Source organism: Poecilia latipinna, unplaced genomic scaffold, assembly GCF_001443285.1.
Source record: "Poecilia latipinna isolate Pla-1442-1.1 unplaced genomic scaffold, P_latipinna-1.0 Scaffold2703, whole genome shotgun sequence".
Lineage (NCBI taxonomy): Eukaryota > Metazoa > Chordata > Actinopteri > Cyprinodontiformes > Poeciliidae > Poecilia > Poecilia latipinna.
In genome coordinates, this window is record NW_015115319.1 from 58,105 (window position 1) to 76,154 (window position 18,050).

At 40.6% G+C, this 18,050-nt stretch overlaps 1 protein-coding gene across 1 annotated transcript in view; it reads right to left on the bottom strand.

The window, feature by feature from the left end:
* LOC106938828 (adenylate cyclase type 6-like) overlaps positions 1-17,290 on the bottom strand; it is a 30,749-nt gene extending 13,459 nt beyond the window's left edge. Inside the window, exons 1-3 of the mRNA XM_015021011.1 lie at positions 17,045-17,290; positions 12,441-12,618; positions 11,280-12,153 (exon numbers count right to left, since the gene is read on the bottom strand). Of these exons, the coding sequence (XP_014876497.1) occupies positions 11,280-12,152 (873 nt within the window). The 5' untranslated portion in view covers position 12,153; positions 12,441-12,618; positions 17,045-17,290. The remainder of the gene's footprint in view (positions 1-11,279; positions 12,154-12,440; positions 12,619-17,044) is intronic.
* Positions 17,291-18,050: the final 760 nt, after the last annotated feature.

An 18,050-nucleotide genomic window follows, 5' to 3' on the forward strand; every position in this document is an offset into this window, starting at 1 on the left:
TTGGCTGTTTGGATATATTTCACTTTGGGAAACCAAACTCAGTCCTACTAAGGAAACAGTGTTTTAAAACTGCAGTTGGCAAATGAATCACTAAGCCAATAAGCTGGTCAAACTACTATTAAAAGGTTAAACTACTGTTAAAAGGTTAAACTACTACTAAAAGGCAAAAAGAGAAAACACATATTAACCAGTTTATTCATAGATCAGTTTTCATGCAGCATTTCTTCCCGGGTTTCTTATTTTCTTTGTTCTAAAACCTAAACACTCAAATTAAGCCATCATTCTCACACATTAAATATGTTCTAAAGAGTAATGTGACTTTTGTGGCTTTAAACAAATTAACTTAGTAGAAACAAAAGCAAAAAAAAAGAAGACTCTTTTAAGCTGTATAGGCTGCTGACCCCTGTCCAAGAAGAACAGAAGAAATGCCTTCTTCTGTTCCTTTTCCAATTATCACTCATTAGACGAAGCAGATTCAGAGCACAGCGCTCGCTGTGTGTCATAACGTCCTGGCTTCACGGGGCTCCGGCTCCCTCATTGTTTGTCTGGATGGACAGGAGGGGAGGGCGGGGAGGCAGAGGGCAGAGCTGGACATGACACCCTCCTCCCAGCTGTGTTTTCACCAACCCTCCACTTCCTGTCCACTGATGCCCTCGTAGGCACAGCTGCACCTACAACACGACGGCTAGACTGAGGAACGCCAGGCAATCAGTCGCTGTAAGCCTTTTGCTGATTTGGACTCTGTTAAGGAGTCCAGACCTTAACAGAGTCCAAATCAACTAAAGTCTGAGCTAAACATCCAGGAATTCAAAGATCGACTGCTATAAGATCTCCTTTTAAGCACAACACGAGGCCACCTATGCACCTAAAGACAGATCAACTTAGCATGAATATTTAGAGAATGCCGTAAAACTGGAAAGCAAAGTGACCTGCAGAAGCAACAAAACCTGAACGTTTTTAACCTTTTCTCAGGTTACACACACAATTTTAATCTTTTTCATTTGAATTTTACATATCGGACCAACACAAATGGTCCTTAAGAGGGAAATTGAATATATATTGTTTCAGTTTTATTTGTAAAACTTTGCTTTGATTCCTCTAAATGAAGTCCAAGTTCGATTCTGAATTGCCTTCAGAAGTTACACAATGACCACAACATGACGCTGAAGCACGGTAGTGGCAGCATCATGTTGGGAAGATACCTTCTTTTCAGCATGCAGAGCTGAGTAAGAAGAAAACATTTGGGACGCTGTGAAAGATTTGAGACTGGCGACCGTTTGATCAAATGTCTGAAAGTCCAGTCCCCAAGACTCACAGTCAGCTTTTAAATACAACTCTTCACACGTGTTGGAAACGTTGCTGGAGGTGAATATTCTGGGTTTATTCAAAACATGTCTATGTGTTAGAATGCCTCAGTCAAAGTCCAGACTTTAATCCAATTGAATCCATGTCCAGGCTTGAAAGCCGACGTTCGTAGGCCATCAGATCTTGATTCAGAATGGGTTGTCTATCGAGTTACGTGTGTGTGTGGGGTGTGATGACCAAAAACTTTGCTTTAATCTGCATTTCCTTCATTTGTAGTAGTCAAATAAAAGTAAATTAGATTAATTGTGACTCTGTTCACAGCAACAGCAAAACTTTCGCAGTTCAGTCTCCTGAATTGTGCACGATATTGGCTTTTACTACAAAGTACACAGATCAATACAGGGAAAACAGGTTATAGTTTAAACAGCAGGGGGAAAAAAAATATTTTCAGTCCACAAGCTGCTTAGTCAAGGATGGGCTGATACTGAATTCATGAATGTGACACATCCGGCTTTTAGCACAAATTCAGGACCACAGTGGAAGGGAGTCATGTGACATGCTTATGAAGTCGGTGTTTCATGAGAATATGAGCCCAAGTGTAGCGTTTCAGCCCATGCTTGAGAGAGCAAAGCACGAGCTGCATTGCATGTATATGACCTTTGATTTATGATGTTCTGCTCTCCCCGCTTTGCACTCTGCTGTGCCGTGGTGTTCCCAAACAAATGCCGCTGGAAATGCGGTTCACACGGACCGAACGGTAAGAAAACAGAGAGTGGGATATTACAATCGGCAGTGAAAGGAGAGACATTTTTGGGATCTATAATTGTTACACTAAACAATCCACCTAATCAGCTTTTCACATTTTAGGGTGGGTGGGGGGGGGGGGGGATTATAAATTCCAACTTCCTCTGGATTTACTCTGAGTGTGTGAAAATAAAATCATGGGACCAAGGCCTTGAGCTAAAGATCATTCATTAAAAAGCACTACTGCGAGTCTGAGGGAGAAATCTACACAAACTGGACAAAGCCACCATAAAAATGTTTTTTTTTTCCCCTTTCTGTTTTACAGGTAGCTACTGAGGAGACATCAGGTTTAACAGGGACGATGATATCCCTGTCAATAAAAAAACAGGAGCTGGCCAGACATGTGTACATATCGGGGGGAGGAAGTCGGGTGTCTATTTGTGCACAGCTAGTGAACGTGCTGCCGCGGCCTCGCCTCAGAAAGCACGCTCTCATGCCAGTCTGTCATATGGTGTCAGTGTTTCCCGTGTGTAATTACAGCTGGGGTAGTGGGAATAACAAAAGACAGTCGGCTAATGTGATGGTGACCTTTGACAAAGGAGGCATTCAGCTTCCTGCCACCATAACTGGAACGGACAGTGCACTCAGCAAGAGACAAATTATCCATAATCGTGCATCCCATGATTTAACGGCATAAGGATTTTTACTGTATATTGCTGATTATTGTGACAGTTCAGCCTTGATCCTTGTATTTGCTTTTGTAGAGACAAATTACTGGTAAACAATGAACTGTTATTAGAAGCCTGTACTTCCAGGTCCTTGATTATAAGCAGGGTTGCTATTTCCTTTTGGATTTAAAAGAAGCGTACGGCTTAATGGTAATCCTAATTTTTCCCACTAGCAGCAACGGAAATTATTCGTGTTGGTCTCTGTGTTTGTAGTTGTAATGCAGCAATGAAAGAGTCTCCACCCTGAGGTTGGGGAGGTTTATTATTTGAGCCACAGTGTTGTTTGGACGGAAAGAATTGTGGGAAACATTCTCACCATTTCAGTCACATGAACCACATCGACCTCCATAACTTTCTCTTTGTACATTTTTTTTGCAGGAACCATGCTAGCAAAAATGATTTGCCATTTCACAGATTTTCTCTGTTTTTACTGTTTTTATCATCACACTGTTATAATTATAGGGCACTGTAATTTCTGCTACGCGCAAAATGCGGACAGAATCACGGAATTTAATAAACAAAATGGAATCCACAAGAAAACGCGGAATTTCACAGAATTAGCCGTCATCAGCGAGAAGGGAAGGATATACTTCCTTTGGTGTTTTAGCCGCTACGTCTCCCTCATCTGCTGTTACCTGGTTAGACAGGGCTCAGCTCTCCCGTCCACACAAACAGAATAATCCGGTCAGAAACACTGATGTCTTCTCAAAAAAAAAAAAAAAAATCAATGCTTAGCGTAAGTTACAGGGCCAGTGAGTTTTATGAAACAGAAGAAAACTCAACAGCTGCAGTTGCAGGAACATGAGAGCTAAACTCTGACAGTAATCACTCCACTGGAGATATTTGTGACAGATGGGAGAAATAAAAATGAATACAGGCCGTGATCACTATTGACATTTTAGAGAACTTCATGCTTCACTCCTTAGACAAGCTTTATGGATGTGCTGATGTCATTTTCCAACAGGAACTGGCACCTACCCACGATGCCAAACGGCGCTTTAACGACCACATGGCACCACAACCACCAACACCCTCACATGACCCAACAAGAATCTGAGGAGGATCGTCAAGAGGAAAAGAAGAGGCAGAAAAATCAACCCTGCAGAGAAACTGCAGGTCGCTCGCCCATATGTCTGCATTAAACTTTCTTTTTTATTGTTTTTATTTACAGTTCAAATGACCTGAAAAAATTATCATTTACAAGTGCAATTTCTGAGTTGTATCTTTAAATGTGGCATGAAATTAAAAGGCCAGTTCTGTACACATATTTATCTATGTAAAAGTGACTTCAATATGACAAGCCCTTTTTTTTTTTTTTTTTCAATTTTGGTCTCTGAGTAACTATTTTCAAAGCCCCTACCTCTAAAATGTTCCAGCCAAGAAGCCAAACAGACATTTTAACACCCTTAAAAACAACAAAAACCCAGATCATGAGCATCAACTGTACTGAGGCGATCAGCGTTTTCAGGTTCAGTATAACATTGCAGTCAGAAAGCAGAGGTCATTTTCTACCAGAAACCTGTGAGTTTTACACATGCTTCGAACATCCACACCCCATAAATCACTGCCTATAAGGTTCGGTAACTTAAGCATCTGCTCAGCCGTTGTCTTCTGAACTAAACGAATAATGTAGGACTGAGTAATGCTTATGATATTTCATGGATTGGTATATTTCTTAGCGGTGTTAAGCTGAAGAATCTGTATGTTTCCATTAAGACACATTTCCGTTGAGCCCATAACAAGGTTTTTTCCTCTAATGCTGGATCAGCATGCAGGGACCAAAACAAATCAGGCTCTGTCAAAGGCTTCTCTTATTTAGTATTCGAATATCTAAATTTATCCTACCAATCATAAGCAACTTACCTTTCTTGTAAATATATGAATGTCTACTATTTGTAAATTATTACAAGTCAGATAAGAAGTCTGAGCATTATGCCAAGGCAAGTGAAAGTCACTTTAAAAACTTATTCAATAAAAACAAACACATCCAAACACAAAGACCTCAACCTGATGGTTTCTAACAGGGTCTGAGCTCAGCACAAGCTTTAATTCTACTTAGGATGACTGGAATAAAGTTAAAATTTCAAAATGTGTTAATAAGAAAAAATAATTAATTAGGAAAAATTTGCTAAATAATAAAAGGAATTTGGTCGCTTTTATGTATAAAAAGGTAATATTTTTCTGTTTGAGTTTTTTTGGTATTATTGCAACCTATCTGGCTGGACTACAACAAAAAAAAAAACCCTGCTACTGTAAATGGAAATGTTGGTTATTCTGAATGCAACAGCCAGCTAATGTTGCTGTTCATTATTTGTTGTTGATCATTACTTGCGCTCTAGTGGTTTCCAGATTTGCAGCAGAGAGTTTATAGATTGAAGCTCAGTTAAAAAATGTTCTGTATTGCTGGTCAGAACATTTTAGGCATCAAGGCAGAAATATTCTTCCCCCACCTGCTAACTGTGCATCAATTCATTAGCATAGAGGGTGTGGAGATGTCCGGACAGAATTGGAGTAACGGTATAGAGAAGGTTAAATCTTAACCTCTGCGTAGTTAGGTTTAATAGTCACTGTGATCTTTCTAAGGGGTCATACTCCAAGTGCTTATTCTAATCTAATCATTCTAATCATTCAACAGACACTAAAAGTTGGAGACAAAAGGCCAGGACTACAGCGAGCCACGTTCACCTCCTCACATGAGTTCTAATCATTAAGGAAAAAACAGACCCGAATCTAACCAAACATCTTTGGTGACACTTGAAAATAGCCATTTACAGAGGCTTTACCTACAATCTGACAGAGTTTGATCTGGTTTGTCATAAAAGATTAGCAAAACGTTTCATCTCTAGATCTGCAATGCTGGTCAAAACATACTTTAAAAGACTTTGCACCTGCAATTGCATCGTAAAATTTGGTCGATTAAATTGTACGATGCAATTTTGCATCCCCGTATTCGTTGACGGGGACTAAATATAAGTGCATGTCACACTTTGCAAACTTTAGTTAAAAATAGTTTTGGAGCTATGGATTATGTTATTTTCACCTCTGAATTATCCCATCTTAAATAAAATCTGTGGTTGTAATTCAAGAAAAATGTAGAGAAGTTGAAGGGCATTGAAAAAAACCGACCATTCTGAGCTAACGCTACGACTCCGAAGGGATTTAAGCAGTAAAAAATTCCATGCGAACTTTCCAAAAAAGTTGTTCAGTTTTCACTCAGCTCACACTCAAGTTTGCAAGAAATATTATCAAGGGAGTAGAAACAATTATGGTTTCAAGAGATGGAGCAAAAACGAAAAAGAAATGCACATAAATAAACAAGTTTTATTATGATGTGAACTGATTCTTTCTCCCAGGACGTGCATGAATAATCTTAATTATTTAAAGCCAACTGTCTGAAACAACTAGAGACCTGAAGGGAAGCATTCCTAACTCTTGTTGTTTGTCTGATTCAGAAACTATAGAGAATGTTAAAGTAAGAGCCAACACCTTCTTCAAATTTACAAGCTGGAAAAAGAAAACAGAAGACAAGGGAGTGGTGAAAACACGAAGCCGTGAAGCCTTCAGAGCTGTAACCAAAGCGATCTCCATGAATAAACATCTGGAGGTGGATCTGCACAATCCGCAGGCATGAAACAAGCTGCATCCATCAATACTCAATCAATGATAGATGGATCCAACTTAATGTGTTGGAAAAGTAATGGTGTAATTTATATAATTCATCCGGATGTGTTGTGCAAATGAATAATGCTAAAACTGACACAGCTGTTTTCCGAGAGGAAGCCACGCAGAGCCTGGCAGATTTCTCCTCTTACATCATTACAGGCGACGACTCTATTAAGAGCGATTAAAGCGTTCCCCCGTAGGGTTCTGGAGAAACTTTTAGTGAACGGCAGCAGCGTTGCGTCCATGTTCCTGAGAGCTGCTCCACATTCATCCCTCCGCAGTTATCTGAAGAGACCCTACAGAGCGGAGGAAAGCGGAGCGGTGCAGAGTGCTGAAAAGCCGGGATCAATGGAAGCAATCCCCACGAGTAGCACGAGCTCAATCTCTCCCTGTTGTGAAAGAAAAAGGCCACTCCATGTGAGAGGGGTTTTGTGAAAATGGAAATATGACTCAGAGAAGAGACTGGTGGGTCTTTGACAGAAGGGTGAGTCAGCCGTTCATTTTATTCACCATCGACATCAATGGTTTTCCACTTGTCACCACCGTTGAAGCCCAAAACCCCCGTCCCCAACAACCACCTCCCCTTCTCCGTGGTGGAGGTCCCTCACAAAGACTTCTTTTGTTCTCCGCGTCGTCCATTTCTCATCTCCACTGATCTGATCCTGTATGAATATCTCTGCAGGAAAACGACAAACGGCAGAACGGGCCGGCTCATGAGGGACGACGAACCAGAAGAAGAGCAACACAAAGACCCCCTTTTATGGGAAACTGGTTCGGTTGTTCTTATTTTCTTTGAAGCGTCTTTCAGCTATTAGGTAAAAACTCAGACTTGTTTGTCACCTGGACTGGGTCACCTGATTGCCACCATCTGCCTTTTCATTAAATTTACTCCACAGGTTCCTTTGTTCTCGAAGGTGCTTTGTCATCATTTTCTGCCAGTGCCTTCTTGTTGCTCAAGTACCTGCTTTTTTGTTTCATGATTTGGACTTTCTGCTACTGCTACTGGCTGTCAATGAGCCTTCATTTTGTTTAAATGATCCAGTCCAGAATAGCTTGTCGCAAAGGCTGCAGCTGACTTAAACAGCTCCAGTCTAAAACACGTCCCAGATGTTTATGTGAACGTGATTTAACCATTCGCTGTTTTACACTGGAAGGTTAGTTGCGTTCAAAACCTTTCCAGTTCTAAGCGTGCCGCACACTTAGAAAAGAATATTTAAAGTGTCTGACGTAAACGTAAAACGGTAAAATGTTATGGCAGTTTAGTTGAACTTTTACCAAGTTTTAGACTGCCTTAATTTTCCGGCTATGTTCTGCATAAATGCCTCATGTGTTTCCACTTCTTATTTCCTCTGTAAATACTCAACAGTTTCTGTGCAAATACCCATCCAGTGCAAACATGATAATAGTTTAAAGGTCCAAAATAAGGATTGCATAAACCTCCGTGACATGTTTTAAGGTAAAGATTGTTTCGAAACAGTAAAAGTCTATTTTGTGTTGGTAGCTTTCTTGCATTAGCTTTAGCCTTTGGACCACGTCATGTGGACTAATACAGCAGTTATCTACCACAGGTAAGATATTTCTGAATTTAAATTTTTAATTGAGCTCCACCTCAAAAATAATGTGATTTCCATATTCCCACCACCTGTCGCAGTCCTTAGGTTTAGTGTGTTCCTGTTCAGCTAGATGTGTCTCAATTGTATTGATGATGCACATGGATGGAAAAACAAAAAAAAAAAACATTACTATCTGGTCCATCTTCTAACAAACAGGATCCACTGCTCCACTTGTAGTAGCTTCACTGTCCCTTCTTGCTGTCTGTTTATTTTAGCATCACCTGTCATGTTAAAATAAAGAGCTGCGCTGACAGCCAACATTTTCCTCCAAATCCATAAACTAAATTCCTGACTCAGTTCTTTAATTTTTCCAAGTAGTTTAAATTATTTTGTTTTAACTTGTGTTTTCCAGCACCACTTATAAAATAAAATTCACATAGTGGCATTGGAGCATCTGTTTTCAGGAATACTGAGATAAAACATTCATTTTGTGTAGTAAAACTCTCTTCAGGCTCTATGATCTGGGGAACGTAACGTGAGACTGTTGCTGTTAGATTTGAAGCACTAAAGTAAAACTAGTACCGTATTTTTCGAACTATAAGCCGCTACTTTTTTCCCACGCTTTGAGCCATGCGGCTTGTAACCCGGTGCGGCTTTTCTGTGGATTTTTCTTCAACCACCAGGGGGTGCTTTAGCAGGAAGTGAATCATTGGAAGTCAAGACTGGAAATCAAATAAGGAAGCGCTAATTTTCATTTAGAACAAGCACATGCTAACAGCAGGTACGGCGGAGAAATTTCTTTAAACTCATATGATGCAGCTTTTAAGTTGAAGGATATCGAGGTGGAAAACCGAGAGCGGCGGAGATACCAGCAGCTTATAGCCCAGTGCGGCTTATATATGTACGTTTCCAGTTTTTTTTGTGTTTGTTTGTTTGTTTGTTTTTTTTCCAAGAAATTTGTAAGTGTGACTTATAGTGAGGTGCGCTCTATAGTTTGGAAAATAAGGTAATTGCTCTTGAGATTGCCACAGAATAACTCTTCAAACTGACAGGACGGCAAATTGTTATTAAGGCACCGCCATTTTTCTTCTTGCAACAGCACAATGGAAAACAACAAACAGTGTTTTGGTGTAAGCCATGGAAACATTGTACCAAATTCACTGTCTGACTGTTAGAGACGCTCGTCCTCTTACTGATTGTTCAAACAACATGAAACGTTGTGTGGTGAAAGTCCAGATCTCAAACAGTCTATCAACAACAGATCTGTGCAGCCAGCCAGGGCCAAAGTAGACATCGGCATCAAACCATTGAGCCGCTCCCCATCCTGTTCAGACTGTGGCAGAAGCATACAAACACAGACGACCTGTGGAGTTATGTCCATATTACCTTTTTTCAGACTCTCTTTTTTTCCCTGATTGCTTAACGACCAAAACAACAAAAACAAACAAACAAAAAAATGAATGCAACTTCTCAATTTAGGAATCTTGCAGCTGATTTTGCTTGAGATTAAATTTTCCTATGCAAAAAAATTTTCTCTAACTCCTACAACCCTCCAACATGTGTGCATATCACCTGAAGATGAAGGAATTTTCCATTTCATGCTCACACATAAAGTGAACTTTGGTATCAATTATAGCAGCCTACAAAATGGCAAGGAAAATACACAGGATATTACTAATAAACTGAATTTGCTTCCCAGCTAGTAAGTAGTTGTCTTACTAATATCCTTAAAATTGGTTCTGACCTGCATATAAACAATCTAACCAAGATAGCACTTGACACTTTAAAAACTGATATTACATAAAAACATGCTGGCTCAAACTCCAAGATGATTTTAATATTAGTGGAATAAATTTACAACTGCAAATATGACATATCAAAATTTTTGGATATTAAATGGACCAAACTCGTGCATTTTGTGCTTATGGCATGGTGGCTAATCTGGGAAAAGTATTTCGAACAAACTGGTGAGAATAGTGATTGTTAGCCAATCGCCTGTGGAGATAATATGAGCTTTTAAAACCAAAAACAACTTTACAACGGCAAACGTCTACTTTATGAAAAGATTACATGGGAGCAAAAGGACTAAAGACACAAAAACAAATATAAAATGTGCAAGAAATGTTTCCAGTGAGCTTCCAGATGAAGTGATTACAAACTGGCTCCAAAGTGAAGAAGTAATGATCCTGTTTTCCATAAAATGAATTGCACAATCCCAGCATCCCACCCCACCCTGTTTCATTTAACTACAATAGACTCCTTGTTTTAGGGGAATTCGGGATGAATGGCACCATGCTACATTATCATGATACTCCTTGACAATGCAGTTAAACGGGCTCATTCAACCCAGATGACCTTCCACAAATCCCAAAGAGCTGCTTGTAGCTGCCCCACAGCACAAAACACGGGCTCATTAAAAACCTAATTTGAAAAGCTGCGGAGATCTAGAGAACTTTCTACTTTTAGTATGGCACCTTTGACACAGAAAAGTGGTTGAGGAGTTAGTACAACATTTGTCCTTTTGTGTCAAGGCAAGAAAGTAGGCCATTTCTACTGCTCACCACAGTGACAACATTGTATTCAACTGTATGGTGACAAGCATGTTGGGAATGTTTTCCTTTTCGCTTCTTACAAATTTACCATCACACAAGGGATGTCATTTGAAATAAGATTTCTTTTTTGTTGTTGTTGTAACCATAAGGATCTCATACCAAATTAAAAATACAAATGTCACTAAACAATGTGGTTTTTCTGTGCTATGGTATTATTTAGTCACATCATGCAATGCAGTCAGTGGTTAAGAGACGCACCGAGAAATCGAGTGATTTTATGCTCGTTTGCTAAACATAATACAGTGAAATGCTCTGGTTTATACTATTGAAGAGCTCAATTTGAGCTATATTGTGATATGTTAAGTTTGGAAATCCTGGCAGGTCTTTGGAAATCTCACATTTAATGTAAAGCTCAACCAAGTTTACATGTAAGTATTTTGAGGGTGGCAGTTAAAGGGTTAATTAATCTAATCCTAGGAAGGCTTAAATATGAATCAAACATTAAAATAAATAAAATACAATGAAATAAAATAAGAACTCATTGAGGCAGAGGGATGTGGGCATCATAATTTCTCAAAGCAGTTAATCTGTGGTTTAAATAAAATATGAAACATATACTCTTGTCCTGTTACATTAAAAAATGTGACGCAAAAAAGTGACACAAATCCTCTGTTTTTTTGGTCATAATATGAAAATATATGCTCTAAAACTATCACAGATCTGCTCTCGCTTACCTGTTTGAGAATGAACTTGTCCTGGTGGTTGACGTGCCAGGCAATGAGAACATGAACAGTGGACAGCACAGTCCCACTAAGCACAGCAGCTCTCATTCTGACAGGCAACAGAGTGTAGGTAATATAGACGAAGAAGACCGTCCACCAAATCCCCTCTGAGGCACTGCGGGGGGACACCGTCAGCATCCCGGAAACCTGCAGGACTAGCAGGACCCCGATCACCAGGTAGCTCACAATCCACATGTAGTCTTGATGGAAGCCGTTGCGGTTGCACACGACCATCATGACCAGAAAGAGAGTCGTGGCCACTGACAGCACTACGATGTAGGCCACATTAAGTTCAGCGTGGACACAGTGGAAGGCAATCATGACTCCGCACACGACCACCAGCATCCCCATTAACATAGTGAGGGAGCTCTGGTTGAGTCTGAAGAAATAGCGCTGGTACAGGCGTTCCAGCTTGGCAGACTGAAATTTTTTGGATTGAAAAACCCACATAAGCCATCTCCAGCAGTCTGCAGCAGTCATCTTCTTACACCTTCTCCCTGGTAATTCCCCTGCTTCCTCTTCTGGTTTGTCCTTCAGCTCACCATCCTCCACGCAGGGATTTCCAACACCAACCACCCTTTTCCCATAGTGGTCCTCCTGCCAGCCACACCGCAGGCCAAAGTTTCCCCCACTTGCACCTGCTTCACAGTGGTAATACTGGGAGGAAACATTAGGGACTTCTGAGTCCTCTGAGTCCCTCAGGCAGCTCATGTAACGTGGGTTGCATAGTGACGAGCTGTCCTTCCTCTTCTTGCCATTGCGCTCTCCCCATTCCGTCTTTTGGTCATCCACTCTGCCTACGAAGAGGCTTCTGGCCCACGACATCCTGCCAAAAACCAAGAGACAACCAGGTAAATTTACTGAATTTGCTAGTCATACTGACCACTCAGAGAGCTTTACACTAGAGTCCCATTCCCCCAGTCACTCTAGGAAACATATCAACATTCATACATTGATACAGCTCTGTGGGTCTTGCCAAGAGGCACATCAACACATTGGACAAGGAAGATAGGATCGATCCACAATCTCAATTGCATACAGACTACTCTACCAACTGAGCCACAGTAGCTCCTGGAGAATATTTAAGCTGTATAAAATTGAGGAACCTCTCACCTGTGTGGGCTTTAATGTGTGTAGAAACACTGTGCTCTTTGGCCAGGCCACTTGTTTATCCCAGCAAGGACACAACATGAGCTCAGAGTCGCCAGAGGCATCGGAGGTTTGGGTGAGTTGAAGTCGCTCTCTTTTTTATTTCGCTTCAGATTCAACTTCTCACACTTATTTTTATCACCTAAAAGGAAAGAAAACACACACGCAAAGAACATTTTATGTCGATGAGCATTAAATAGGAGTTAGGATAAACAGCGTGAGTCTTGATTCCAGCTGCAATTTTCCAATCTTGTAACCATTTGACTTTTTTCAACAATTCAGAGTGGTAGTGGTAGATTCACTGTGGATATTTTCTTGGAAGACTTTGGGCCTCTTATTGGACATTTCATAAACGGTCCAGCCGACCTGAGTTTTGTTGCTGACCATGTCTGTCCCCTGATGACCACAGTGTACCCGTCTTCTGACGGATAATGCGCCATGTCTAACCTCTCAGATTGGTTTCTCAAACACCACAATAAGTTCACTGTACTTCAATGACATCAGCAGTCTCCGGATGTACAATAGGACACTTTTGGTATGAGTTGCAAAGAGATTCAGATGATGGATTTGAAGCAATTACATGATACAATCATGTCAGTATGGACCAACATTTCTGAGGAATATTTCATACCTTACTGAATATTTGCCAAGGGGAATTAGGGCATTTCTAAAGACACAGTTATCCTGAATACATGTTGGTACAGCAAGAAGTTTGTCATAGTGACTGGTAAGTTTGTGGGTCTGTGTGCGCATCTTTAGGTCACTCTGACTCGAGAGTCGATGAGCCAGTTGTCATCTGGCTTTTTAATGTTTTCCACATTAGCTGCTTCTAACAGGCAGACAAAATATGTTGCTGTTCTGTTAGCACAAAAAAGTATTTGTTGTTGACAGCAAAATGTCCTTGTGTTGCCCATCACGGCATTTTGTCATCAGACCACAAAGCAGAACACAGAACTATTTCAACGACTCTTTTACAGGGATTGTTTTTCTGGACTTGCCGCTGGGGACTTTTGGATCACAAAGACAGACTGCGTTCTGCTTTCACTTTATCACTGTACTCTACCCTAACATCTGTGGCTAAGGATGGGTGTGCTTCATTTGACAACAAAGACCCAGTGACTGGACATCATCAAAGATAGAGAAGTCTTCAATGGAGATTAAATTGTCCAATTCCTCCCCTTCCTTTGACCTCTAACGGCTAGCTACAGCGGCATGTGTCAAGGACACGACACTGCAAACCTCCAAACCTAGTAAACAAATCTCTGCTATGTTCGATAAGCTGACACTAATTGATGAGAAAAGCACATATAAAAAGGCACTTAAAGAGATGCATAATCTCCACCAGTCCTGAATATGAGTTATTCAACCACAACAGGAAAACAATCTATTGAGAGTTGCATAAAATGCACAGCTGGTTCAAATTCTGACTTTGAAATACATATGAGTGATGGGAAAGTACATTCGTCAACATTAGTGTGGGATTTGGGGAGAGCAGTGCTTCACACAAGCACACAATAACTAACACTGCATTTTTCTCACGAGGAGAAAGCATCATAAACATCTTATTAGAAGTAAAACTGTTCTAGAGTAAGCTGGAAATAAGCTGTGAAAGCTACAATTTGCTTTTGGAATAGCTAGCTAATGCCATATAAAACAAGCTACCGCTTATAGTAAAATATAACATATGTAATTAAATATGTTGGAAATCCATATCTTTTCTCATTTAAATTCTTATCTATAGGAGATGTTACACAAAAAAAAGCTCTCTGTGTTCAATGAGCTACTTGTGTTTATGAGGGTCATTCTGTAACCCATCCCCACGATGCAAACACAGAAAAAGGGAATGACCTTTTCTTTTTCTGTCACAAACAGTTCTGGGGTTTATTAAATCTCAAAGTATGTGAAAAGAATCACTGTTCAGTGCATAAATACCTGCTTCTGGTTTGACCACTCTTATTTTACATGGAGCTAGTGAAAAGTAATCCAGATTACTTTTATTGAAATAGCACTTTAATTTAGTATTGAATAGGAATGTATAACCTCTTTCACATAGCAGCTCCTTCATAAAGCTGTGGGGGGGGCCTAAGCTGCCTCTGGCCTTTCATAAAACTCAACTCAAGCCTGCTTCGTCCTGCACACATGCCAGCTTTTAAAATCAAGCTGGCCTTGAGGAACAAAATGAGGTATGGAACTGAACAGCGCTGATGTTCAGGGTTACTGATGAAATGGGTCAAGCGTCTCTCATTTTGAAAGGTGAAGCGCCTCTGTGCAGTAGGACGCCTAGGATGTATTTCTTAAGTGTCACTGTTAGACAAGGAGCCACACTAAGATGAAGAGCATCAATCTTTTTTTTTTCTCAGTGCACTTTATCGTGGTCTATCCATATAAATATAAATTTATATAGAACATAAGTTTCTAAAATCAAACTCACTTTCACATTATCCTGCTGCTATTCTTACTTGGTGAGTCCATATTGCGTCATGTGTGAAAAGAGGATCCGCTGGTCATAGGCATACAGGTTGATTTCTAGCCCCCTTTTCATCTCTTTACTTTAAAAACAACACAGAAACAGCAAAAATCTGTCTGAACTGGAATGACATGGTGAGTCTTGACTGTTGATGTCCATTATTTCTCATATTCAACACTCATTAGATGTGTTGTGCTAAAGTGCACCAATAAAGACTGATTACTGAACTCTAGCTGTGGCTGGTTTCATCATAATTGTCAATGCTTCTGAATAAAACATGTTTTAATAGGTTTGCTGTGTACTGTGCCTTAGAGCATTGGTCACTGACAGTGGTATGGGTTGTTCAGTGGAAAATGTTAGAGTCCTGTTTGTTGTTTGTTGTTGTTGTTTTTTTTTTTCAAACAAATTAAAACTGTTAATTTATTATCCCTTCAGGATTTTCTTTTATTGACCTCCAGTTATATATGGCCTTATCTTCCTAAAGTGCTTACATTGTAATAACACAGAGGAGCGGCCACCTTCAATGGATTATTTTTATTGGACATAGTTTATTTATACTGCAAGATTCTAAACAAATGTCAGCTCAAGGCACTTTATAAGACAAATAGATCAATATATATCCAGATCAAGCATAGTTATAAGTACACCAGTTAGTTGAGTTTATTATGCCAAGTGGTCCAAAGTTCTCTTTCTACAGGAAACTTAAATGATTGCATTGCGTCACTGACTTTACAGCAACTCCTCCTCTTAATGAACCATGTGGCAACAGTATACAGTTTATTGCACTGAGTCATTAACTTTGCAGAAATCCCTCATACTGAGCATGTGCAGTGCCACATGTTCACTGCCATAACATTCTTTTTTCTTCTATTTTTTAAATCTTTTTAGTGTTGCACAGCCCTTTGACAAAATGTCACCCTGGGCAGTGAGCCATATCACCATATCAAATCCACTCCCTGTCATATATAGGACAATAGGGTCACTGAATTCCAGGTTGCCCAAGCATATACCACTTCAACGATTAGTCTATTCTTGGACTACATGAACATCATGTTGGTATTTACTTGTTATTGTTGTTGTTGTTGTTGTTGTTGCTGTTTTTATTTGAGGACTGTCCTCTGATTCGTGCGGAAAACATTCTGTAGTCTGCATACAGACATCTGCTATATATCATGAGCTGAATCTGCATCACATGGGCCGATTGGAGTCAGCTGTCCTGCATGCATGCATTACAAATTAGGATTGTATGCAGGCATTCTCGAAAGAACTTAAAGGGGTGTTATTGTAGCTTTTTTCATCCCCTTTTTTAGGTTTTGACACGGCCCATTAGTCCTGCTGCCATCACTGCTGAGCCTGATGTTAGAAAACATGTTTGGCAATAACACGTGTAGGCCCTGTCGGTCTGGCTGCGGGCAGCCGGCCGAACCGGGGCGCATTACATAACAGGACGCACCAAGTAGCCTACAGGGGAAAGTCGATGGCTCTGTGTGTTCTCATATATTCATTCTCTTTACCACTGTTCACGTGGACGTAGAGTTGGACCTGATGGGCTGAAGTGAGCCCGGAGCGCACTGACTGCAGAGCAAACTGGGGAGAACTGAATCAAAAGTAAAAGATTCTGCAAGTGGATCCATCAGCACTGGCAGTATGCGCAGACGAACAGTCACTACATGCTGATAATCGAGTCTGGGTTGCTCAGAATTGAGTGCACGGGCCTCTCCCTCATCATGTTTTGACTCCAAACATCACTGGACAAGAATAATGTCATGTCTAAAGCTGTCAAGCAACGCGTTTGTTACAAATCCGGCGAAGACTGTGAAAAAGTAAACAAATGACATGTCCCTTTTTCTTTCTTTCTTTCTTTCTTTCTTTCTTTTTTTTTTTGTAGGTATGCTGAGCAGCATTGTTGTGTTTATTCTTGCAGAACAGTCTTGGCTCTGCTAAACGCCACCGAGACCATTATAACACCAAAAGCCTGTAGTACAGTTCAGCTGTTGGCATTTTTTTTTCCCGACTGCTGTATCATCTGACTGCATTTCAGCTCTGACAGATTTACAACGCACGGAAGAGACGACCGAGAGAAGCCCCGTGGGCTACTCACCGTCGGGATATCCATGTATGTCAGAATATATCCGATACACAAGAAACTCCAACGCCGCAGTGGAGCTCCGCTTCAGGCGGCGCGACGCGCTTCAGATGCGGATCCGTCCGAATGGAGAGGGCTCTGGGAAGCAGGAGGGAAATTAGTGGGACAGTCTTCGCTCTTCCCAGTGAGAGCTCAGCATTACAATCCGGACGTCTCTCTCTCTCTATCGCTCTCTCCCTCTCTCTCTCTGTCGCTCTCTCCCTTTCTTTCTCTCTCTCTTTCTCCGTCTCTCTCTCTCTCTCCCTTTCTCTCTCTCGCACACACACACACACACACACACACACACACGTATAACCTGCTATCCTTATTTGGACATTGCATTAACTCCCATTCATTCAGCCAAACTAAAACTTTAACAGTACGTATAATTAAACCGAACACGTTCCCTACCCCTCATCTCAGCGCATATATCCGCTCCAACCTGTCCAGTGAAGGACTAATAATGTCGACAAGGTCAGAAATTATACACTAAAACAAAGTCCTAATGAGGCAGCAAAAGCAGGAACATACATACTCGTAGGCTCCTGCATTTTTTTTTTATTATTATTATTATTTCCCCCCCACCCCTGTTGGACGCATCAGTCCCCCTAGAGGTGACAGGTTTCAATGCTGCTTTGACGGTGGTTCAGTATCAACCCAGTGATTCGAGCTGGTTCCAAACATGCAGATCAAAAGTGGCAGGTGGTCCGTAACAAAAAACTAAACTTAGGAAGAAAATCAGATCAAGCCAGAGAGCTCTATCTGGTGGCGAAGATGTATAACTTCATCCCACTTTTTAAGAATATTTTCACGTGATTACGTGTAAAACCAACACTAAAAACTAAATAAAAAGATGAAGGCTGAGCTGGAAACAAGAATGTTATTATTCACAGTGAGACGAGTTCTCTACCTGGGCTGAGAGGCCAGACAGAGAAGAAGAAGAAGAAGAAGAAGAAGAAGAAGAAGAAGAAGAAGAAGAAGA